General features: G+C 44.6%; 1 protein-coding gene across 1 annotated transcript in view; it reads right to left on the reverse strand.

The window, feature by feature from the left end:
* Nucleotides 1-25,235, reverse strand: part of LOC140203691 (sodium/hydrogen exchanger 2-like) — a 104,244-nt gene that overhangs the window by 73,726 nt on the left and 5,283 nt on the right. Inside the window, exon 4 of the mRNA XM_072269737.1 lies at nucleotides 18,980-19,069. Within this exon, the coding sequence (XP_072125838.1) occupies nucleotides 18,980-19,069 (90 nt within the window). The remainder of the gene's footprint in view (nucleotides 1-18,979; nucleotides 19,070-25,235) is intronic.

Genomic DNA, 25,235 nt, shown 5'->3' on the forward strand with positions numbered 1-25,235 from the left:
GACCCTGGAAGCGGTGCGCCCCTACAAGTCGGTGGGACTTTTGGAGGTCTGATCGCGGGACCAGCCATAGACGCACAGGGTGGAAAGATACGGTCGGCGGGAACCTAGTATGTGTCCGCCCTTGCCTGGGTGCCGGGTTCACCGCTGAAGAACGATCGTGCCTGGAACGACGGGGTCACAGTCGGTGACCACGGAAGACGTTACAAAGGGCTCACCTGAAAGCTAACTGCGAGGAATATCGAAGGTCTGTTTGGAATCCGATTTGCATATTCATTCGTTCTCTCTCTCTCCCCAATGGCATGACAGTGATTACTGCGAACTGAACTAAACTGAACTCTGTCACTTGTGATTGATCATTTTACCCCTAGACTGCGATAGAGCTTGATTGACCCTATTATCCTAGTTCTGTGTACATGTGTGTTTATTCATTGCTAACCTGTTGCATTTATATCCTTACTATTAGAGTACTGTGTTGCTTATTTCTTTAATAGAACTTTCTTAGTTCCAGTAATCCAGACTCCAACTGAGTGGTCCATTTCTGCTGGTTTGGCAACCCAGTTACGGGGTACATAACATAAGTGGGGGCTCGTCCGGGATTTTGAACGCTAAATTTGGGACGGAGTAAATTGATTGGGTTAAAATTCCTGAAAGAAAGAAAAGGCAAACAGCAGAAATGGAGATTGAGGAATTTCTAAAGGCGCCGACCTTGGAGGCATTAGAAGATGCCAGAAAAGCGGAATTGGCAGCTGTGGCCAAACGGTTGAATCTTGTTAAGGGGAAGTCGACAATGAGGAGAGAGGAGATCTAAACGTATGTATCTAAACGTGTGTTTCCCCAAGGGGAGCTGGAGGTGATATCTGTTGGAAAACCTGGTGGAGACGCAGTACAGGTGCAGCTTGAAAAACTGAGACTCGAGCACGAGTTCCGGGTACGGCAGCTAGAACACGAAGAGAAACAGTTAGAACGACAATGGCAAGAGAGAGAGAGGGACAAACAGTTGGAGCGAGAAGAGAAACAGAGGGAAAGGGAATTCGAGCTGGAGAGGTTAAAGAAGATGGCAAAGCAGGGGCCCATGCCGAACCAAGTTGGAGGGTTCAGGGTGACCCAGGAGGTTAGGCTGGTTACCCCATTTGACGATACCGATGTGGATCGGTACTTTCTCCATTTCAAAAAAGTTGCTGCAAGTCAGGACTGGCAGAGGGATAAGTGGGCTGTTTTGCTTCAGAGTGTACTGAAAGGGAAAGCCCAACAAGCTTACTCGGCTTTGTCCGCGGAAGATGCCCAGAGGTATGAGGTGGTGAAAGAGGCCATCCTCAGGAATTATGAGTTGGTCCCGGAGGCATACCGGCAGAGGTTCCGGAATGCGAGGAAGCAGTGGGACCGCACGTATTCAGAGTTTGCCCATGAGATGCAGACATATTGTGAGCGTTGGTGCACCTCGAAGGGGGTAAATGGGGATTATGACAGACTGCTACAGCTGCTCCTGATTGAGCAGTTTAAAGGTTGTGTCCCTGAGGGTATGAGACCCTACCTAGATGAGAAAGAGGCAGCCACATTAGCCGCAACTGCTAAGTTAGCGGATGAGTACGCGTTGACGCATAAAATGAAGTTTGCCCCGAGTAAAGGCTACCAGAAGGGTAGTCAGGACAGCGGGGAGAGTCCGCCGGAAAAGTCAGTAAGTAAGCCGGGGTCTAGTGAGAAGGATAAGGTAGACCAGGAGCAGTCTGGTAGGAAGTCTCCTGGGGTCGTCTGTTATAATTGTGGGAAAGTCGGACACTTTGCGTCCAGGTGCTTTGCCCCAAAGAAGGAGACGGGAAAAGGAAAAACGGCGGTTCTGACTGGCTGTATTGAGCTGGTAAACAAACCGCCAGGAGAGGAAAGGTCTGCCAAAGTTCAGGAGGGGCGCGAGAGGTTTATCTTGGCCGGATTGGTGTCGGTGAAGGAGGGGTTAAACCCAGTTCCAGTACAGATCTGGAGAGACACGGGAGTGTGTCAGTCATTGCTATTAAAGGGTGTGTTAGACTTTAGTTCAGAGACCGAGACTGGGAAAGTCAGGGTCATAAAAGGCATTGGAAAAGGGACTGAGGCAGTCCCTTTGCACCAGATACACCTACAAAGCAACTTGGTCTCTGGACTAGTCACGATCGGGGTGAGGCCCGAATTACCGATGAAAGGCGTGGAAGTCTTGCTCGGTAATGACCTCGCGGGGGGAATTGTGTTCTCGGCAGTGAGATTGACAGGTCAGCCTGCCAGCATTGAGGCCCCGCCCATGGACTCACAGGTTCATCCCGTTTGCGCAGTGACTCGACGTGTGTCCAGAAAGACTGCCGAAATAAATTTAGCTGAGACGCTTCTACCAACCTTGTACCAGGAGGAGGTAGAAAGTGAAAAGAAGGAGTGTAGTGAAACAGGAGGAAGTGAGGGAGATGAGGCAGACTTAGCATTAGCCAGGAGGAAATTTGTACAGGCGCAGGAGTGAGACGAGGAGCTGATGGTTTCGGCGGAGACAGCTCTCTCTGAAGCAGAATTAAAAAGTGAGCCAGTAGGCTATTGTGTGGAGGAGGGAGTGCTAAGGAAGAAAGGCAGACCAAGTACCGTACCCGCAGATGAGGATTGGGGGATGGTGCCAAAAATTTATGGGGATGAGATTCTTAACCTGGCCCACAAGATACCCCTCGGTGGACATTTTGAGGGGTGGGAAACAGTCGGCAGAATCATGAAAGAGTTTTACTGGCTGCACAGGAGGAAGGATGTTATTGACTATTGTAGACGTGAGTTAACACAGTTAGAGGCTATTAACATGTTAAAAGCCCACCACAATCAGAGAACAGATCTAGCTGGTGAGACCATGAAAATTAATGAGGCTAGGGTGCCACCTGAGAAGGGGAGGACCCATTTTGAAAAGATAAGTGTGGTGCCAACCAGATGGGAGATGTCTATTGTTTTGACCCATTTTGCTGATAAGGTCTCTCACCTAACCCCTGAACAAAGCGGGCCATTGATAAAGCTAAGTAACCGGCACGCGCACATAGGTCTAGATGTCCCGAGGCGATGCAAAGAGCTGGGACATGGAGCTGTTGTCACATCAGGTCAGCCTAGTGAGCAACACCCCTATAGAATGATTAATTCAGTGACAAACGGGCTAAAGAACACAGAAGTGTATATTGGCGATGTAGTGGTCTGGAGTGACACGTGGGGAAAACACATTGTGGCACTGTTTAAATGGCTGTCTGAAGCCAGCCTGACAGTAAACCTCGCAAAGAGTGAATTCGGCCACGAAAAAGTCACTTATCTGGGATTTGTGGTAAGACAGGGGCAGCTGGCTCCGATGCAAGTTAAGGTGCGGGCTATCGCTGAAGTCCCCACCCCGACAGACAAGAGAGCCCTGAGAAGGTTCTTGGAGATGGTGGGGTACTATCGGAAGTTTTGCAGAAAAAACAACAACTTTGCAGATAGTACCCACCCTCTTACAAAGGCCTTGCCAAAGAATGCTAAGTTGGTATGGGACGACCCTTGTTATCTGTGTCCGGGGCGAAAACCACTGAGAAGTTACACTGGTCACAATTCATTAGTGTCTTCAGCCACTATGAAGTTTGCTAAGTTGGAGCCTGGTTTGAGAGGATTATTAAAATAACACATATAAAAGGAACAGAAAATGTGATTGCTGACTGTCTGTAAGGTGTTGACAACTTAAAATTCTCTGTATTAGCCAAATAGCTGATGAAGATGTATATTTGTGTGTATCTAATAATGTATTCATGCTTGTAATTTTTACCCCGGTAAAAATCCTTAAAGGGGAGGGGTGTGACAAAAGTACACATAGACTAAGATGTTAACTGTCCTGTGCTAGCACCAGTGGGATCAACAGTTGATCTGCCATCTGTCTTCAGGAGAGGGAGATAAGTAAGACAATGGAGCAGCATTTGGAAATGTTAATGAGGAGACGAGAGAGTTTAACGGAAGGAGACACCGGTCTGAGTATTGTCAAGACCGGCTGCTTTGAACCCTGAACTGTTTGAAGTCTGATGGACAGGCGATATCCCAACAGGGGGGATAAAAAGGGACGGGTTCGCTAAGGCAACAGACACCACACGAGACACCACACACGACACCACGAGGTAATGAGACCCTGGAAGTGGTGTGCCCCCACAAGTCGGTGGGACTTTTGGAGGTCTGTGCGCGGGACCATCCATAGACGCACAGGGTGGAAAGATACGGTCGGCGGGAACCTGGTGTGTGTCCGCCCTTGCCTGGGTGCCGGGTTCACCGCTGAAGAACGATCGTGCCTGGAACGGAGGGGTTACAGTCGGTGACCTCAGAAGACGTTACAAAGGGCTCACCCGAAAGCTAACTGCGAGGAATATCGAAGGTCTGTTTGGAATCCGATTTGCATATTCATTCATTCTCTCTCTCTCCCCAACGATGATGGCGATTACTGTGAACTGAACTAAACTGAACTCTGTCACTTGTGATTGATCATTTTACCCCTAGACTGCGATAGAGCTTGATTGACCCTATTATCCTAGATCTGTGTACATGTGTGTTTATTCATTGCTAACCTGTTGCATTTATATCCTTACTATTAGAGTACTGTGTTGCTTATTTCTTTAATAAAACTTTCTTAGTTCCAGTAATCCAGACTCCAACTAAGTGGTCTATTTCTGCTGGCTTGGCAACCCAGTTACGGGGTACGTAACATATTGAAGTCAGTCCTATGGCAAATAAACTCTGCTTGGGGTTCCAGCTGGGTATCGATCATAACCAAAAAAAGCATTAGATCCGTTTTCAATCTTATGGCCATTGCAAATGCAGTGTTCTGCTACCACCGATTTCTCTGGGTAATCCAAATAGATACACCTCCTGTGTTCTTTGATGCAGGTTTTCACTGTGCATTTGCCCAATACCTGCTGCTCCGTATTCACAAGGAGTCCTGTAAGCGCCAGCAGACCTGAGTCGCAGGTTATCTTTGACCCGCATCGGCTGTGATCTGAGCTTCCTTATGGGTCTGTGGTTGGTATTAATCTGGTATTCAGGATCCTGGTGATCCTTCCAGAACCACGGGAATACAGGGAAGACAGGTGGTAGCGTTGGGTTCCTCCTTGTTATTAGGTTTCCTGGTTTTTCTGTTGGCCCTTTTTTCAGATGGACTTATACTTCAACAATAACAGCCACCATCAGGCCTCCCAACGTAAAGTGGTTCGATTGACTGTGTGAAAACTATTTCGGACACGGAGTGTCTCCCCAAGAATGTTCCTACAGAATGGCTACCACATGAAGGAAAGCAACTGGGCCCTTAAAAGGGCCAGTGGAAAAACTGGGAAACCGAACAATGAGCAAGAACCCATCACTACTGCCTGTCCTCCCTATATTTCCATGGTTTCTGGAAGGATTGCCAGGATTCTGAAGAAATACTGGATCAATACCATCCACAAACCTGTAAAGAAGCTCAAATCACAGCTCATGCAGGTCAAAGATGACCTGGGACTCAGGCTGCTGGTGTTTACAGGATTCCCTGTGAATGTGCGGTGGTATATATCAGTAGAACCCAAATCAAGGAGCACAGGAGGTGTATTCATTTGGTTACCCGGAGAAATTGGTGGCAGTAGAACACTGCATTCACAATGGCCATAGGATTGACTTTGACAGCGAAACTACTGTGCCACGCCAAGACCTTTGGGACCATCTGGTAAAGGAAACCATTGAAATAAAACTAGAGGAAAAGAATTTTAACAAAGATGAGGAACTCACTCTAAGTAAGAACTGGAATTCGATTGTGAACAAGGTGGGAGAGCAGAAACCTGATTGGATGAAGACTAACCACTCTGGATGGACTGACTACAGGGGTATAAATACCACTGGACTATACATGCCCAGACATCATCCCCAATGATAATGGCAGAGTTTATCATCAAAACGTCAGTTGTAATTGCTATTTGTACCCGGCAGGAGGCCCAAGAAGAGTTTATCCATATTAAGTATGTTATCATCTAAATTGTTAACTTAGTGGACCCAGCACTGATTCTTGTGGAACACCACTGGTCACGGGTCTCCAGTTTGAAAACAACTCTTCACTGCCACCCTCTGACTCCTTCCACCAAGTCAATTTTGTGTCCAGTTGCCCAGCTCACCATGGATCCTGAAGCATAGCCTACAAACTTTTGAGATTCTGTGGACACAATAGAGACACCCGGATGGTATGTTTCCTCCCAGGTGTCAGGGTCAGAGATGTCTCAGATCAGGGTCAGGGATGTCTCAGATCAGGGTCAGGGATGTCTCAGATTGGGTCAGGGATGTCTCAGATCAGGGTCAGGGATGTCTCAGATCAGGGTCAGAGATGTCTCAGATTGGGTCAGGGATGTCTCAGATCAGGGTCAGGGATATCTCAGACTGGGTCTACAGCTTTCTTAAGAGGGAGCAGCCAGAGTCTTGGTACGTATTGACACCAATGGCATATGCAGGAAAGGTGAAGAATGATTTTAGGAAGTTAGGTAGAAAGCTGAAAGCAGGACTTCGGGGTAGTAATCTCCGGATTGCTGACTGTGACACGTGCCCATGAGGGTAAGAATAGGATGATTTGGCAGATGAATGCACTGCTGAGTAAGTGGTGCAGGGGACAGGGATTCAGATTTCTGGATCATTGGGGTCTCTTCTTTGGAAGGTATGATGTACAAAAGGAATGGGTTACACTTGAACCCGAGGGGAACAAATATCCTTGCGGTCAGGTTTGCTAGAGTTTTTCAAAGGTTTTAGACTGACTTGACAGAGGTTTGGGCTGAGGAAGGGGTAATTGGTTTACAAATAGAGATAGTATGAAGTGAGACTGCTAGCAAGGACAGGCTGATGGTGGGGCAAATTGCAGTCAACAGGATGAGTTGTAATGTAAGAGGTGACAAAATCAAAAAGAGTGAATACAGGACTGAGGGTGCTATATTTGAATGCACACAGTATACTGAATAAGGTAGATGAACTTGTAGTGCAGTTACAGATTAGCAGGTATGATGTTGTAGGCATCACTGAATCGTGGCTGAAAGAAGATTATAGCTGGGAGCTTAACATCCAAGGATACACATTGTATCTAAAGGACAAGTAGGCAGGCAGAGGGGTGGTGTGACTCTGTTGGTAAAAAGTGAAATCAAATCATTAGAAAGAAGTGTCACAGTATTGGAAGGTGTAGAATCATTGTGGGTAGAGCTAAGAAACTGCAAGAGCAAAAAGACCCCAATGGGAGTTGTATGCAGACCTCCAAAGAGCAGCAAAGATGTGGCCTACAGATTACATAAGGAGGGCGAAAATACATGTCAAAAGGGCAATGTTACAATAGTCAGGGGGATTTCTATATGTAGGTAGGTTGTGAAAATCAGGTTGGTGCTGGTTCCCAAGAGGGGGAATTTCTGCAATGCCTATGAGATGGCTTTTTAGAGCAACTTGTGGTTGAGCCCACTCAGGGTTCAGCTATTCTGAATTAGGTGTTGTGCAATGAACCAAAATTGATTAGAGAGCTTAAGGTAAAGGAACACTTAAGGGCCAGGGATCATCATATGATGGAATTCACCTGCAATTTGAAAAGAAAAAGCTAACCTCAGATGTATCACTTTTGCAGTGGAGGAGAGGGAAATAGAGAGAGGGGAGCTGGCCAAAATAGATTGGAAAGGAACACTACCAGGGATGACAGCAGAGCAGCAATGGAGTTTCTGGAAGCAATTCAGAACATGCTGGATAGACAGGTAACAAAGAAGAAGTATTCTAAAGGCAAGATGACACAACCACGGTTGACAACAGAAATCAAAGCCAACATAAAAGCCAAAGGGAGGGCATATACTGGAATAGAGAAAAAATTAAATGTTAGATAGAAATGTATTAACAACCAACAGAAGGCAGCTATAAAATTCATGAGGAAGGCTAAGATGGAATATGAAGGTAAGCAGGCTAATGATATTAAAGAGGATACCAAAAGTTTCTTCAGATATATAAAGTGTAAAAGAGAGACAGGCGTAGATATTGGACAATTGGGAAATGATGCTGGATAAGGCAATGGCGGATGAACTGAGTAAGTATTTTGCCACAGTCTTCACTGTGGAAGACACTAGCAGTACAGCAGTACCTTGGAGGTTCTAGGTTCTACGTCGAGGGCAGAAGTGAGTGAAGTTGCCATTACTAAGGAGAAGGTGCTTGGGAAACTGGAAGGTCTGGACCTGATGGACTCCAGGGTTCTGAAAGAGGTGGCTGAAGAGATTGTGGATATATCAGTAATAATCTTTCAAGAATCAATGGATTCTGGCATGGTTCTGGAAGACCAGAAAATTGCAGATATTACTCTAGTCTTCAAATTGGGAGAGGTTCAGAGGAAAGGAAATTATAGACTAGTTAGTCTGACCTCAGTGGTTCGGAAGATGTTGGGATTGATTGTTAAGGATGTGGTTGCAGGGTACTTGGGGACAGATGACAAAATAGGTTGTAGTCAGCATGGTTTCCTCAAGGGAAACTCTTGCCTGACAAATCGGTTGGAATTCTTTAAAGAAATAACAAGCAGGATAAACAATGGAGAATCGGTTGATGTTGTGTACTTGGATTTTCAGAAGGCCTTTTAACAAGGTGTCACACATGGAGCAACCTAACATGTATCTTAAGAGCCTATGGTATTACAGGAAAGATAATCACATGGATAGATCATTGGCTGATTGGCAGGAAGCATAGAGTTGGAATAAAGGGAGCCTTTTATGGCTGGCTGCCAGTGACGTGGTCTTACACAGGGGTCTGAGTTGGGACTGCTTCTTTTTATGGAAGAATGAGGCAGGGTGGGGGGAATCTCATTGAAACCTATTGAATGTTGAAAGGCATTGGATATGGAGAGGATGTTTCCTAAAGTGGGACCATCTAAGACCAGAGGAAACAGACTTAGAATGTAGGGACATCCATTTAGAATGGCGATGAGGAGGAATTTCTTTAGCCAGGGAGTGGTGAATCTGTGGTAGAGGTTGATAGATTCTAGAATTGTCAAGGCATTAAGGGACATCTGGAGAAGGCAGGAGATGAGGGTTGAAAGGGAAAGGGTTTGGCCATGATGAGGCTCAATGGGCCAATGTCCTAGTTCTCCTATATTTTCTGGTCTTACGGTCTTCAGCTTGTTAAAGGCCTCGCAGAAGTGCAGGCAGACAATATCCACAACTCGATAGTCGTCAATCCTCTTTATCACCTCAAAACTCAACTTTGTGAAACACAATTTCCCACATACAAATTGATGCTGGCTATCCCTAATCAACCGTGAAGATATGATAGGGTCTTTTAAGAGACTCCTGGACGAGTACATGGAGCTCAGAAAAATAGAGGGCTATGGGTAACCCTAGGTAATTTCTCAGGTAAGAACATGTTCGGCACAGCTTTGTGGGCCGAAGGACCTGTGTTGTGCTGTAGGTTTTCTATGTTTATAACCCTTGCCTTTCCAAATGCAGATAGATACTGTTTCTCAGAATATCCTCCCAATAGCTTTTGCACCTCTGATGTGAGGCTCACTGACATGTAACTCCCTGGCTTGTTCTTGAATCCATTCTGATATAAAGACACAACATTAGCCGTACTCCGGTCTTCTGGTGTCTCACATAAGGCTAAAGGTGATGCAAATATCATAGCTGGACCCTACAATGTATTTCCTGACTTCGCACAATGCCCTGAGATACATTTGAGATTTATCCATCTTAGTAAGGACTCAAGACCACCAGCATCTTCTCTTTCATAACATGGATATGTCCCAATACATCACTGTTCATCTCCCTTAATTCCTTAACCTCCATGACCTGTTCCATGATAAATACAAATGAAAAATATTCAATTAACTCACCCATTTCCTGTTGCTCCGCACATTGTTCCTTACAAGGACATATTCTTTCCCTAGTTACCCTTTTGCTCTTAAGATATTTGTGGAATCTCTCAGGATTCTCTTTTTGCTAATCTACCAAAGATATTGCATGTCCTCTCTTTTCCCTCCTGATTTCTTTCTTGACTTGGTGCCTATATTTCTTTTACTGCCAAAGGGATTTGCTGGATGTCAGTTCCCTATACCTGATATATACCACCTTCTTTTCCCCTACCAGTGGCTCAATATCCTTTGTCACCTCAGGCTCCTTGATACTGCCAGTGCAGTCTTCATTCCAGCAGGAACTTGTTGGCCTAGGACTCTCTCTAGCTCATCGCTAATTACTTCCCACTTGCTCCACGCCCCTTTACTTACAAGCAGCCTCTCAATATAAACCTTTGCAAATTCCCAGCAGCCACCCTCAAAATTTACCATGACCCAATTAGGGTTTTAATTTGTGGACCAGTTCTATTTTTTTACGCAACTAATTAAAAAGTAATAGAATTATGATCGTTGGTCCCACTGACACTTCTGCTAGTTTCCCAGTAGGAGGTCTGGTGAGGCTGACAGATGTATCACTTCCCCACGTTTCTGGAAGGAGGATATTTTAAACTCCAAGAGCAAAAGGTTTCTTGCTGAGAATACCCATGTTAGAGACAGAGAAATGGAGAAAAGGAGTGGCATTCTTACAGGAGGTAGGCTGGGAGAAGGCACAGTCTGTGGGGTACAATGCATTGGGAAATGCCAGTGGCAAGCCTGACTGCTGAGATAGAGATATCAAGATTCAGAAAAGTTCTGTCAACTCTGATTTGCCCAGTCAATAGCAAAGAGTAGGTTGATAGACTGAGAAGGTAGGGTGGAGTAGGGCAGGGAGTGACATATTCCAAATTGTCTTGCCTTAGTCCACCAGGGGATTCACTGACATGATTTCTGTGCACCTTTGGCCCTGTTTCCCTTGGTTTGGTAATTCTTAGAACTAAAGGGGAAGTCACAATCCTAAGATTCCCCTTATGAGGCACACAAGCGTATTTCTAAATGACACTCACCTCTTTGACAGGGTTTACAAAGCTGTGACTCTACCAATCAATCCTATTCTGGAACTCAAGATAATGGCAAACAAAATCTTATTACATTTCTTTAGTTTTGAGCATCGAGATAAAGAGAGTTCCAGGTTAACATGTTCCTATTTTTTCAAAAGTCAAATTACATCTCTTTACATATATGTCACAATCAAAGAATGAGTTTACATTGGATCTAAAAACATGGTTTCAATGCATTCAGACACCAAACTTCGAGTAGGTAAAGCCAATAACATTAGCATCTCTCTGGCGTGCATTGATTACAATTATTATTCTTATAATTATGTTACATACAGGTATCACAAGATCAGAGCACTGATCTTGAAGATCAGTGACGTCATCCACACATGGAGACAAAAGTGATGAGGGACATCTTAAATTATATTTTTTGTCTGCATTTACTTGAGAGATAGACACAGAATCTATCGAACTAAGGAATAAGAGTAGTGAGGCCATGGACTATATGCAGATTGTGGAAGACTAGGTGTTTACTATCTAGAGGCAAACTTGATAAATCCCCAGAGGCCGATGAGGTGTCCCACTGATAAATCCCTGGAGACCGATGAGGTGTCCCATTGATAAATCCCCAGAGGCTGATGAGGTATTCCATTGATAAATCCCCAGAGGCTGATGAGGTGTCCCATTGATAAATCCAAGAGGCTGATGAGGTGTCCCATAGATAAATCCCCAGAGGCTGACGAGGTGTCCCACTGACAAATCCCCAGAGGCTGATGATTGTGTCCCATAGATAAATCCCCAGAGGCTAAGTATCCCATTGATGAATCCCAGAGGATGATGAGGTGTCCCATTGATAACATCCCCAGAGGCCATTGAGGTGTCCCATTGATAAATCCCAGAGGCCGATGAGGTGTTCCACTGATAAATCCACAGAGGCTGATGAGGTGTCCCACTGCTAAATCCCCAGAGGCTGATGAGGTGCCCCATTGATAAATCCCAGAGGCTGATGAGGTGCCCCATTGATAAATCCCAGAGGCTGATGAGGTGTTCCACTGATAAATCCACAGAGGCCGATGAGGGTTCCCATTGATGAATCCCAGAGGCTGCTGAGGCATCCCAGTAATAAATCCCAGAGGCTGATGAGGTGTCCCACTGATAAATCCCTGGAGACTGATGAGGTGTCCCACTGATAAATCCCCAGAGGCTGATGAGGTGTCCCATTGATAAATCCCAGAGGATGATGAGGTGTCCCATTGATAAATGCCCAGAGGCTGATGAGGTATCCCATTGATAAATCCCAGAGGCTGATGAGGTGTCCCATTGATAAATCCCAGAGGCTGATGAGGTGTCCCACTGATAAATCCCCAGAAACTGATGAGGTGAACCACTGATAAGTCCCCTGAGGCTGATGAGGTGTCCCACTGATAAATCCCTGGAGGCTGATGAGGTGTCCCACTGATAAATCCACAGAGGCCGATGAGGGTTCCCATTGATGAATCCCAGAGGCTGCTGAGGTGTCCCAGTAATAAATCCCAGAGGCTGATGAGGTGTCCCACTGATAAATCCCTGGAGACTGATGAGGTGTCCCACTGATAAATCCCCAGAGGCTGATGAGGTGTCCCATTGATAAATCCCAGAGGATGATGAGGTGTCCCATTGATAAATGCCCAGAGGCTGATGAGGTATCCCATTGATAAATCCCAGAGGCTGATGAGGTGTCCCATTGATAAATCCCAGAGGCTGATGAGGTGTCCCACTGATAAATCCCCAGAAACTGATGAGGTGAACCACTGATAAGTCCCCTGAGGCTGATGAGGTGTCCCACTGATAAATCCCTGGAGGCCGATGAGGTGTCCCATTGATAAATCCCTGGAGGCCGATGAGGTGTCCCATTGATAAATCTCCAGAGACTGATGAGGTGTCCCACTGATAAATCCCAGAGGCTGATGAGGTGTCCCACTGATAAATCCCCAGAGGCTGATGAGGTGTCCCATTGATAAATCCCCAAAGGCTGATGAGGTGTCCCATTGATAAATCCCTGGAGGCCGATGAGGTGTCCCACTGATAAATCCCCAGAGGGCAATGAGCTGTCCCACTGGACCTCATGGAAGTCTAGTGCTGAAATTGCAGATGCCCTGACAGGAATATTTAACATGTCCTTTAGCATGGATGAGGTGCTGAAGGACAGGAGGCCAAGTTATGTTGTTGTAGTGTTTAAGAAAGGCTCTAAGAATAAGGCAGGAAATTGTAAGCTGGGTAAAATATTTGAAGGTATCCTAAGTGACAAGATATTATAAGTACTTGATAGACAGGACCTGATTAGGGATAGTCAGCATGACTTTGTGTGTGCCAGGTTATGTCTGGCCAAACTTAGAGAGCTTTTTGATAAAATTACCAGGCATATTGAAGGGAATGTGGTAGACGTTGTCTCGATGGAATTTAGCAAGACTTTTGGCAAAGTCCCACCTGCGAGGTTGGTCCAGAAGGTTCAGTGCCTTGGCATTCAGGGTTAAGTAATTAATTGGATTCAACATTAGCAGGAGAAACTAGAAGGTGGTGGTAGCTGGTTACCTCTCTGACTGGAGGCCGGTGAATAGTAGTGTGCCACAGGGACTGCTCCTGGTCCATTGTTGTTTATCATCTACAGTGGTACTAAAAAGTTTTTGAATCCTGGAAAATTTTCTCTATTTCTGGCATTCATAGCAAGAGGATTCGAGTACAGGAGCAAGGAGGTTCTACTGCAGTTGTTCAAGGCCTTGGTGAGACCACACTTGAAGTATTGTGTGCAGTTTTGGTCCCCTAATCAGAGGAAAGACATTCTTGCCATAGAGGGAGTACAGAGAAGGTTCACCAGATTGATTCCTGGGATGGCAGGACTTTCATATGATGAAAGATTGGATCGGCTAGGCTTATACTCGTTGGAATTTAGAAGATTGAGGGGGGATCTTATTGAAACATATAAAATCCTAAAGGGATTGGACAGGCTAGATGCAGGTAGTTCCCGATGTTGGGAAAGTCCAGAATGAGGGGGTCACAGTTTGAGGATAAAGGGGAAGCCTTTTAGGACCGGGGTGAGGAAAAACCTTCTTCACACAGAGAGTGGTGAATCTGTGGAATTCTCTGCCACAGGAAACAGTTGAGGCCAGTTCATTGGCTATATTTAAGAGGGAGTTAGATATGGCCCTTGTGGCTAAATGGACCGGGAGTATGGAGAGAAAGCAGGTACAAGGTTCTGAGTTGGATGATCAGCCATGATCATATGAATGGTGGTGCAGGCTCGAAGGGCTGAATGGCCTACTCCTGCACCTATTTCCTATGTTTCTATGTTTCTATAAATATGATCAGATCTTCACGCATCCTAAAACAATATAAAGAGAACCCAATTAAATAAATAACACAAAATAGTATACCTATTCATTATTTATTGAGAAAAATGATCCAATATTACATGTATTTGTTGGAAAAAGTATGTGAACCTTTGCTTTCAGTAACTGGTGTGACCCCGTTGTACAGTATTAACTGCAACCAAACATCTCCAGTAACAGTTGATCAGTCCTGCACACCGGCTTGGATGAATTTTAGGTCATTCCTCTTTACAAAACTGCTTCAGCTCTGGGATGTTGGTGGGCTTCCATGCATGAACTGCTTGCTTCAGGTCCTTCCACAACATTTCTATAGGACTGTCAAGATTTTGACACAGCCATTCCAAAACACAAACTTCCTTTTTAAACCATGCTGTTGTTGATTTACTCGTCTTTTGGATCATTGTCTTGCTGCAGTATCCAACTTCTATTAAGCTTCGAGTGATGGACTGCTACCCTGACATATTCCTGTAAAATGTCTTTAAACAATTTAGATTTCATTGTTCCCTCAACAGTTGTAAGCCGTCCAGGTCCCGAGGCAGCAAAGCAGCCCCAAACCAGGATGCTGCTTCCACCATGTTTCACAGTTGGGATGAGGTTTTGGTGTTGGTGTGCAGTGCCCTTTTTCACTGAAACATAGCAATGAGCAATTCTGCCAAAAGGTTTAACTTTTGCCTCATCTGCCCACAAAACATTTTCCCAGAAACATTATAGAACATTCAGATGGTCTTTTGCAAACTTGAGACAAGCTTTAATGTTTTCATTTGGAGAGCGGTGGTGTCCTTCCATGAACACCATTCTTGTTCAGTACTTTTCTTACAGTGGACATGTGAACAGAGACTTTAGCAAGTTCTAGAGATTTCTGCAGATCTTTTGCTGTTCCGTTGGTTTCTCTTTCTCCTCCTTCAGCATTGCACGTTGTGCTCTTGATGCTATCTTTGCAGGATGCCCACTCTGAGGGAAGGCAACAACAGTACTGAGTTTCCTCCACTTGCAGACAATTTCTCTCACTGTAGACTGATGAACACACAGGTCTTTAGAAATGCTTTTGTAACCTTTTCCAGCTTCATGCACCTCTACAATTCTTCTTCAAAGATCCTCTAAAAGTTGTTTTGTTCGAGGCATGGTGCACATAAGCAGATCTTTCTTAAGAAGAGCAGGCTCTGTCTCTAACCTGACTTTGTGTGTGTTTTTTTATATAGGGCAGGGCACTTCTAGAACCCACACCTCCAGTCCCATCTCATCTTTGGAAAACCAGACTCCAAATAGCTTTTGTAGAAAGCATTACCCCAGAGGTTCCAAAAAATACATGTAATATTGGATCATTTGTCTCAATAAATAAAAGAGCAAATGTACTTTTTGTGTTTTTTATTTAATCGGGTTCTCTTTATCTAGTTTTAGGACTTACGTGAAGATCTGATCACATTTTAGGTCATATATATGTAGAAATAGAGAAAATTCAACAGTGTTCAGTATGCATTAATGAGTTAGATGGTAATATGGTGAATTGGATCGGCAAATTTGTAGATGACACCAAGATTGGCAACATAGTAGACAGTGAGGAAGGCAATCAAAGATTTCAAAAAGATGTGGACCAGCTGGGAACAAGGCTGAAATGTGGCAGGTGGAATTTAATGCAGACAAATGTAAGGTGTTACACTTTGGGAGGATGAGCCAGGGTAAGGTTTACACAGAGAGTGGTAGGACACTGAAGTGTGCAGTAGAACATCTAAAGATACGGATGCATAATTCCTTGAAAGGTACACCACAGGTAGGTAAGGTCATAAAGGGATCTTTTGGCACGGTAACCTTTATAATTTACGCCATTCTTCACCATTTCTTCACCATCTTCATCATTTCAATGGTGAAATAATCTTCACCATCTACACCTCGGACTTCAACTACTGCACAGAGTCTTGTCATCTTCAGAAGTTTTCGGATGACTCTGCCATAGTTGGATGCATCAGCAAGGGAGATGAGGCTGAGTACAGGGCTACGGTAGGAAACTTTGTCACATGGTGTGAGCAGAATTATCTGCAGCTTAATGTGAAAAAGACTAAGGAGCTGGTGATAGACCTGAGGAGAGCTAAGGTACCGGTGACCCCTGTTTCCATCCAGGGGGTCATTGTGGACATGGTGGAGGATTACAAATACCTGGGGATACGAATTGACAATAAACTGGATTGGTCAAAGAACACTGAGGCTGTCTACAAGAAGGGCCAGAGCCATCTCTATTTCCTGAGGAGACTGTGGTCCTTTAACATCTGCCGGACAATGCTGAGGATGTTCTATGAGTCTGTGGTGGCCAGTGCTATCATGTTTGCTGTTGTGTGCTGGGGCAGCAGGCTGAGGGTAGCAGACATCAACAGAATCAACAAACTCATTCGTAAGGCCGCAATGATGTTGTGGGAGTGGAACTGGACTCTCTGATGGTGGTGTCTGAAAAGAGGATGCTGTCCAAGTTGCATGCCATCTTGGACAATGTCTCCCATCCACTACATAATGTACTGGTTGGGCACAGGAGTACATTCAGCCAGAGACTCATTCCACTGAGATGCAACACAGAGCGTCATAGGAAGTCATTCCTGCTTGTGGCCATCAAACTTTACAACTCCTCCCTTGGTGGGTCAGACACCCTGAGCCAATAGGCTGGTCCTGGACTTATGTCCTGGCATAATTTACAAATTGTTATTTAATTATTTATGGTTTTATGACTATTTAATTATTTATGGTGCAGCTGTAACGAAAACCAATTTCCCCCGGGATCAATAAAGTATGACTGTGACTCTGACTATGACAATGAATCAAAGTACTGAGTAGAGGAGTTGGGAAGTTATGTAGCATAGGAGCATAATTAGGTCTTTCCGCCCATTGAGTGTATTCTGCCATTTAATGTGGGAGGGTGATTTAATCATTCAGTGCTGATTAGGCTCTTCGGCCCTTCGACCCATGCTGCCCCAGCAACCCTCGACAATCCTGATTAACCCTAATCCAATCCTGGGATAATTACAATGACCAATTTACCTGGAATTTCTCTGGACTGTGGGAGGAAATCAGAGCACCCGGAAAAAACCTACACATTCCACAGTGAGGCCTCACAGGAGAGCAGTGAAATTCAACTCCAAACACTGGAACGTCCCAAGCCATAATAGTGTTGTGCTAACCGCTACAATGCCGTGACACCCTAAGGAGCCAAGCTGTGATTAATTATCCCTCTCAACCCCACTTTCCTGCCTTCTCCCTGTAATCTTAGATGCCTTTACTAGTCAAGAATCTATTAACCTTTGCTTTAAACATACCCATTGACTTGGCCTACAGCCATCTGTGGCTACTAATTCTACAGATTCACCACCATTTGTCTAAAGAATTTGCTGCTATCTGTTCTAAAGTAATATCATTCTATTCTGAGACTGTACCCTCTGGGCCCGACTCCCCAACTATAGGAAACAGACTCTGCACATTCACTCTATTTAGGCTTTTCAATATTCAATAGGTTTCAATAAGAATCCCCTACATTCTTTCACACTCCAGTGAGTACAGGCCATGAGCCACCAAACACTCCTCATACATTAGCCCTGAGATCATTCTTCTGAACCTCCCCCGGACCATCTCCAATGCCAGCACATCCTTTCTTAGATAAGGAGACCAAAACTGCCAACAATACTCCAAGTACAGTCTGATCTGGCCATGGACTCATCTCCACCTTTCTGCCTTTTCCCCTTAACCCTTAGTTGACGGATGCCCTATTAAGCTTCAGCATTACATCTTTGTTTTTATATTCTAGTCCTCTTGGAAGTAATGCTAACATTGCATTTTCTTTCTTTACCACTGACTCTCCCAATCTGTCACAGTCCTTCTGTAGACTCCCAGCTTCCTCAATACTACAGCACCCCTTCACCTATCTTTGTATCACCCACAAATTGGCCGCAAAGGCACCAATTCCGTCTTCCAAATTATTGACGTGTAACCTGAAAAGAAGTGGACCCAACACTAACTCATGTGGAACACCACTAGTCACCGGCAGCCAACTAGTAAAGGCCCCCTCTATTCCCACTCTGCTTTTAGCCAGTCAGCCAATCCTTTATCCATGTTAATATCTTTTTCTGCCTTGTCTCAACTACCTGCATCCAGACCATATCCTCTCGTCTAGGTACCTATCCAAACTGCTTTTCAGTTTTACAGTTGAACTTGCCTATTGTTCAGGGATATCTAGAGGGGAGATTTGATAGAGCTACACAAAATAATAGGGTGTATAGATAAGGTGAATGCATGCAGGTTTGGTTAGACTAGATCTAGAGGTCACACATTTAGGGGTGAAAGGTGAAATATTTAAGGGGAATACTTTATTCCAAGACTGGTGTGAGCGTGGAGTGAGCTGCCAACAGAAGTGGTAGATGCAGATTTAATTGTAAAATTTAAGATAAGTTTGAATAGTTTCACTAATAAGAGAGGTGCATAGGGCTATGGTGCAGCTGCAATTAGTTGAGCCTAAGCAGAAAACCAGGCCAGCACAAAAATGGTTTGCTTTTGTGTTGTAGTGCTCTATGCTTTATGACTGTATAGAGGTCATACTAATTATATAATACCGAACAGTGTGTAACAAATATAAATTGACTGAAATGCAATGTTGGATATTAGTATACATTGCAGTAAAACACAGCACCATAACTGCAGGATTGCAGTAACACATGGAGACTGTGACTGACCACTCCTCAAGGATTTAAACTTACCCGAATGTGAATCTGCTCACTGACTGTGGGAGGGGATTGGCTTGTTCTTTTAACTTCCAGCAACTCAACCAATGGTTTGATTGTCATGCCCTGTGATGATGGAAGAAAGAGAGAAATGTTTTCACTTTCTGAATCAGCAGCAAATTAACTAATCCTCATTGCGCAAAATACTGAATAAACTCAGCTGCACTGTGTGTCCATTTACAAGAAAACGTTTAACAAAAGGTGGATTGTCACCTTCATCACATTAGAATTGGGTATCCCACTGCACTGGCCATTGACATAAAATCACAGTAATATCCATACACACATCTCTATTGACATTAAATAGCAGTAATATCCATATGCATATCTCTGTTGACATATTGAACAAATAACGAATATCAAGGCCACAAATTTCCACTATGGATGCAATTAAAGGACAGACAAAGCTCCAAATTGCCCTAGTTCCCATTTGCTATTTGTGCTCAAAGCTTTTTTTTCTATTGATGAAAGATGGTATCATTTGAAATACTTTGAAAATGCTTTAAGAACATTCATTGATACAGTTAACAGTGATAGTCTGATATGGTCTCTGAAGACTGGGTTTTTCCCTCTCAAGAATAATCACAATGTATCCACTCTAAATAACTAAAACTAACCTTAGAAATCTTTAGAATCTAAAACTAACTTTAGAATCTTTTCCTGTTTTATCAGATGTAATCAGATTCTTAATGAAGTGAACAAAATGTCTATGATGGGTATACTAATATCCTAAACTTAAGTGTAAGAGCCTTCTTATAGATGCAAACAGTGGACAATTGAGGAGATAGAGCAACACACGAAGTGCCTGAGAAACTCAGTGGATCTGACAGCATCTGTAGAAAGAAATGAAAAGTCACTATTTCAGATCGTCAACTTTCATTTCCTGTCCAGTTCAATACGTGGCTTGGCCACTTCTGTGAGATGTTGGGAAGCTCCACTCATGTGCACGTTAATTAGGTTCAAAATTCCTTGAACATGTGAGTAAACTCTGCTGAATAAAACTTCAGAAATATTCAGTTTACACATTCAATCTAAATTTGGTGCTGTCATACTTTAATGGAGAGCATCCCCAGAGTTAATGAGTAGACAAGGACTTCAGTAAGGCCATTTATGAAGTTCCACATGGTAGGCTTCTCTGGAAGGTTAGGTTGCATGGAATCCAGGGAGAGCTGGCTAATTGGATACAACAATGCTGAAAGCAGAGCGTGTTTCTCAGACAGGGAGACCCGTGACAAGTCATCTGCATCAGACTTTGGTGCTGACTCCATCAAGATCTATCATCATATTATCCATTTGGGTAAGAATAAATTAGATATAAGTCTATAGACGACACTAAAATAGATCATGCAGTGGACAATGAATAAGATTAGCGAACATGACAAGGGAATTTTCATCAGCTGAGTAAGTGAGCCAAGGAATAGCAAATGGACTTTCATTTAGATAAGTATGAGGTGTTGTAATTTGGAAAGTCAAATCCAATAGGGTTTTCACAATAAATGGCAGAGCCATGGGAAGTGTTTCAGAAAAGAGAGACCTTGGAGTACAAGTATATGGTTCACTGTAAGTGGAGTCACAGGTAGACAGGGGAAGAAGAAAGCATTTGGCCTGCTGGTCTTCATTAGCCAAGGCATTGACTGTAAAATTGGGAAGGTTTGGTACGGCTGCAGAGGATGATGGTGAGGCCACCTTAGGAGTATAGTATTGTGTTCAGATTTGGTCATCCTATGAGAGAAAAGATGTTACTAAACTGGAAAGATCACGTAGAAAAATGACAAGATGTTGCCAGGACTTGAAGCACTGAATTACAGGGAGAGGTTGCATCGACTAGGACCACAAAGAAGGTACAACAGTGCCTTGACTTTCTCAGAAGTTTGCATAGATCTGGCATGTAATCTAAAGCTCTGACAAACTTCTTTAGATGCACAGTGGTGAGTATTCTGACTGGTGGCATCATGGCCTGGCATGGAAACTCCCCGCCCAGGAATGAAAAAAAATCAACAAAAGGTGGTGGATAAGCCCAGTCCATCTGATCAGGAACAGCTAGCACCCTATAACCATCGGTCAGGAACAGCTAGCACCCTATAACCATCGGTCAGGAACAGCTAGCACCCTATAACCATCGGATCAGGAACAGCCAGCACCCTATAACCATCGGTCAGGAACAGCTAGCACCCTATAACCATCGGTCAGGAACAGCCAGTACCCTATAACCATCGGTCAGGAACAGCCAGCACCCTATAACCATCGGTCAGGAACAGCCAGCACCCTATAACCATCGGTCAGGAACAGCTAGCACCCTATAACCATCGGTCAAGAACAGCTAGTACCCTATAACCATCGGTCAGGAACAATTAGCACCCTATAACCATCGGTCAGGAACAGCTAGCACCCTATAACCATTGGTCAGGAACAGCTAGCACCCTATAACCATTGGTCAGGAACAGCTAGCACCCTATAACCATCGGTCATTAAGAGCTAGCACCCTATAACCATCGGTCAGGAACAGCTAGTACCCTATAACCATCGGTCAGGAATAGCCAGTACCCTATAACCATTGGTCAGGAACAGCCAGGACCCTATAACCATCGGTCAGGAACAGCCAGCACCCTATAACCATCGGTCAGGAACAGCTAGCACCCTATAACCATTGGTCAGGAACAGCTAGCACCCTATAACCATCGGTCATTAAGAGCTAGCACCCTATAACCATCGGTCAGGAACAGCTAGTACCCTATAACCATCGGTCAGGAACAGCTATCACCCTATAACCATCGGTCAGGAACAGCTAGTACCCTATAACCATCGGTCAGGAACAGCTAGCACCCTATAACCATCGGTCAGGAACAGCTAGTACCCTATAACCATCGGTCATTAAGAGCTAGCACCCTATAACCATCGGTCAGGAACAGCCAGTACCCTATAACCATCGGTCAGGAACAGCCAGTACCCTATAACCATCGGTCAGGAATAGCCAGCACCCTATAACCATCGGTCAGGAACAGCTAGTACCCTATAACCATCGGTTAGGGACAGCTAGCACCCTATAACCGTCGGTCAGGAACAGCTAGCACCCTATAACCATCGGTCAGGAACAGCTAGTACCCTATAACCATCGGTCAGGAACAGCTAGCACCCTATAACCATCGGTCAGGAACAGCTAGCACCCTATAACCATCGGTCAGGAACAGCCAGTACCCTATAACCATCGGATCAGGAACAGCCAGCACCCTATAACCATCGGTCAGGAACAGCCAGTACCCTATAACCATCGGTCAGGAACAGCTAGCACCCTATAACCATCGGATCAGGAACAGCTAGCACCCTATAACCATCGGTCAGGAACAGCTAGCACCCTATAGCCATCGGTCAGGAACAGCTAGCACCCTATAACCATCGGTCAGGAATAGCCAGTACCCTATAACCATTGGTCAGGAACAGCCAGCACCCTATAACCATCGGTCAGGAACAGCCAGCACCCTATAACCATCGGTCAGGAATAGCCAGTACCCTATAACCATCGGTCAGGAATAGCCAGTACCCTATAACCATCGGTCAGGAACAGCTAGCACCCTATAACCATCGGTCAGGAATAGCCAGTACCCTATAACCATCGGATCAGGAACAGCTAGCACCCTATAACCATCGGTCAGGAACAGCCAGTACCCTATAACCATCGGATCAGGAACAGCCAGCACCCTATAACCATCGGTCAGGAACAGCCAGTACCCTATAACCATCGGTCAGGAACAGCTAGCACCCTATAACCATCGGATCAGGAACAGCTAGCACCCTATAACCATCGGTCAGGAACAGCTAGCACCCTATAGCCATCGGTCAGGAACAGCTAGCACCCTATAACCATCGGTCAGGAATAGCCAGTACCCTATAACCATTGGTCAGGAACAGCCAGCACCCTATAACCATCGGTCAGGAACAGCCAGCACCCTATAACCATCGGTCAGGAATAGCCAGTACCCTATAACCATCGGTCAGGAATAGCCAGTACCCTATAACCATCGGTCAGGAACAGCTAGCACCCTATAACCATCGGTCAGGAATAGCCAGTACCCTATAACCATCGGATCAGGAACAGCTAGCACCCTATAACCATCGGTCAGGAACAGCTAGTACCCTATAACCATCGGTCAGGAACAGCTAGTACCCTATAACCGTCAATCAGGAACAGCTAGTACCTATAACCATTGGACAGGAACAGCTAGTACCCTATAACCATCGGTCAGGAACAGCTGGTACCCTATAACCATCGGACAGGAACAGCTAGTATCCTATAACCATCGGTCAGGAACAGCTAGTACCCTATAACCATCGGTCAGGAACAGCTGGTACCCTATAACCATCGGACAGGAACAGCTAATACCCTATAACTATCATGTCAGGAACAGCTAGTACCCTATAACCATTGGACAGGAACAGCTAGTATCCTATAACCATCGGTCAGGAACAGCTGGTACCCTATAACCATCGGTCAGGAACAGCTGGTACCCTATAACCATCGGACAGGAACAGCTGGTATCCTATAACCATCGGTCAGGAACAGCTAGTACCCTTTAACCATCGGACAGGAACAGCTAGCACCCTATAACCATCGGTCAGGAACAGCTAGTACTCTATGAGCATCGGACAGGAACAGCTAGTACCTTATAACCATCAGTCAGGAACAGCTAGTACTCTATAACCATCAGACAGGAACAGCTAGTACCCTATAACCATCGGACAGGAACAGCTAGTACCTTATAACCATCAGTCAGGAACAGCTAGTACTCTATAACCATCAGACAGGAACAGCTAGTACCCTATAACCATCGGTCAGGAATAGCTAGTACCCTATAACCATCGGACAGGAACAGCCAGCACCCTATAACCATCGGTCAGGAACAGCTAGTACCCTATAACCATCAGGCCCCTGAATCAGCGTAGATGACTTCCCTCATCTCAACACTGAATTGATTTCACAAACAATAGACTCACTTTCAAGAATTCTTCAACCTAGGTTCTCAAAGTTATGTTTTTTAAAACTTTTTAATTATTTGCTCAATTTGCCTTCTTTTTGACATTGGTTCTTTGTCAGTCTTTGTTCACGTATAGTTTTTCATAAACTCTATTGTATTTCTTTAATTTTCTTTAAATCCTGCAAGAAAATGAACCTCGAGGTAGTGTATGGTCATGTATGTATACATACTTTGATATTGAATTTACTTTGACTTTATTGCATAGACTATAGGAGACTGAGAAGTGATCTTATTGAGGTGTATAAATTATGAGGGCCATAGATAGGAAAAGTGCACTCAATCTTTATTCCAGCGTTCAGGCATCAGGAATTGGAGGACACAAGTTCAAAGCGAGAGTGGAAATATTTGTGAGGAGCCTGAGGGGTAAATTTTTACACAAAGAATTGTATCTATGTGGAATCAGTTGCAAGAGGAGGTAGTTGAGGCAGGTTTGTACAATAACAACTTTTAAAAGACTTTTATTCTGCATTAAGCTTTTGTTTTATGTTGGTAAACTGATGTAATGAAATGATCTGGGTGTGTGGCGTGCAAAACAAAGTTTTTACTCTCCCTCAGTGCATCTGATACCAATAAACTAAATTACAGTCATTTACAGTGGTACAACTTCATCAGCAAGGTGGATCTTGTAGCTCTTGAAGAAGGTATCGATTTTGCCATGGGGCTTTTGAGTTGTTCACACAGAACAACCTTCTTTTGAAGGAATAATAGGAACAACAGAAAAAGAAGTGACTTTCCTAAACACTAGTAACGTAAATTATCCTCAGTTTAAATATAAAGTAAACTGCAGATGTTGTTGGGTGGCATCATCTGTCTTGAAGGACAATGAGTTGTGATCATCATCGCAAGCCTGGGCAGGAGGTGTGGAGATCCTGAGATGCTCAGTTGTCAAGATACCCCTCTCGGCCTCACGAGTAGAGTCCAAAGGAAAGCTTATGAAGCAATACACTTGGCACCAGCTTGGCTGCCAGAGCTGCTGGAGGGATGTTCAATAACGTCCAGCCACCTTAGGGACTCCACACCGGATTTGCTGTCTGGGTTTACTCCCGTACCCTTCGTCTCTCCTGAGGCTGCCCACAAGGCAGTGAGTTGGGCTATTTACCCATTGCTGGTTCACAAGCACCAGGGCGTCTCCACACACCGGTGGGTCTGTGTGCTATGTGTGCAGAGGCCAGACCTCCTCCTGTCTTCTGTAATTCAGCCTG

The sequence above is a fragment of the Mobula birostris genome, chromosome 10, assembly GCF_030028105.1.
Source record: "Mobula birostris isolate sMobBir1 chromosome 10, sMobBir1.hap1, whole genome shotgun sequence".
Taxonomy (NCBI): Eukaryota; Metazoa; Chordata; class Chondrichthyes; order Myliobatiformes; family Myliobatidae; genus Mobula; species Mobula birostris.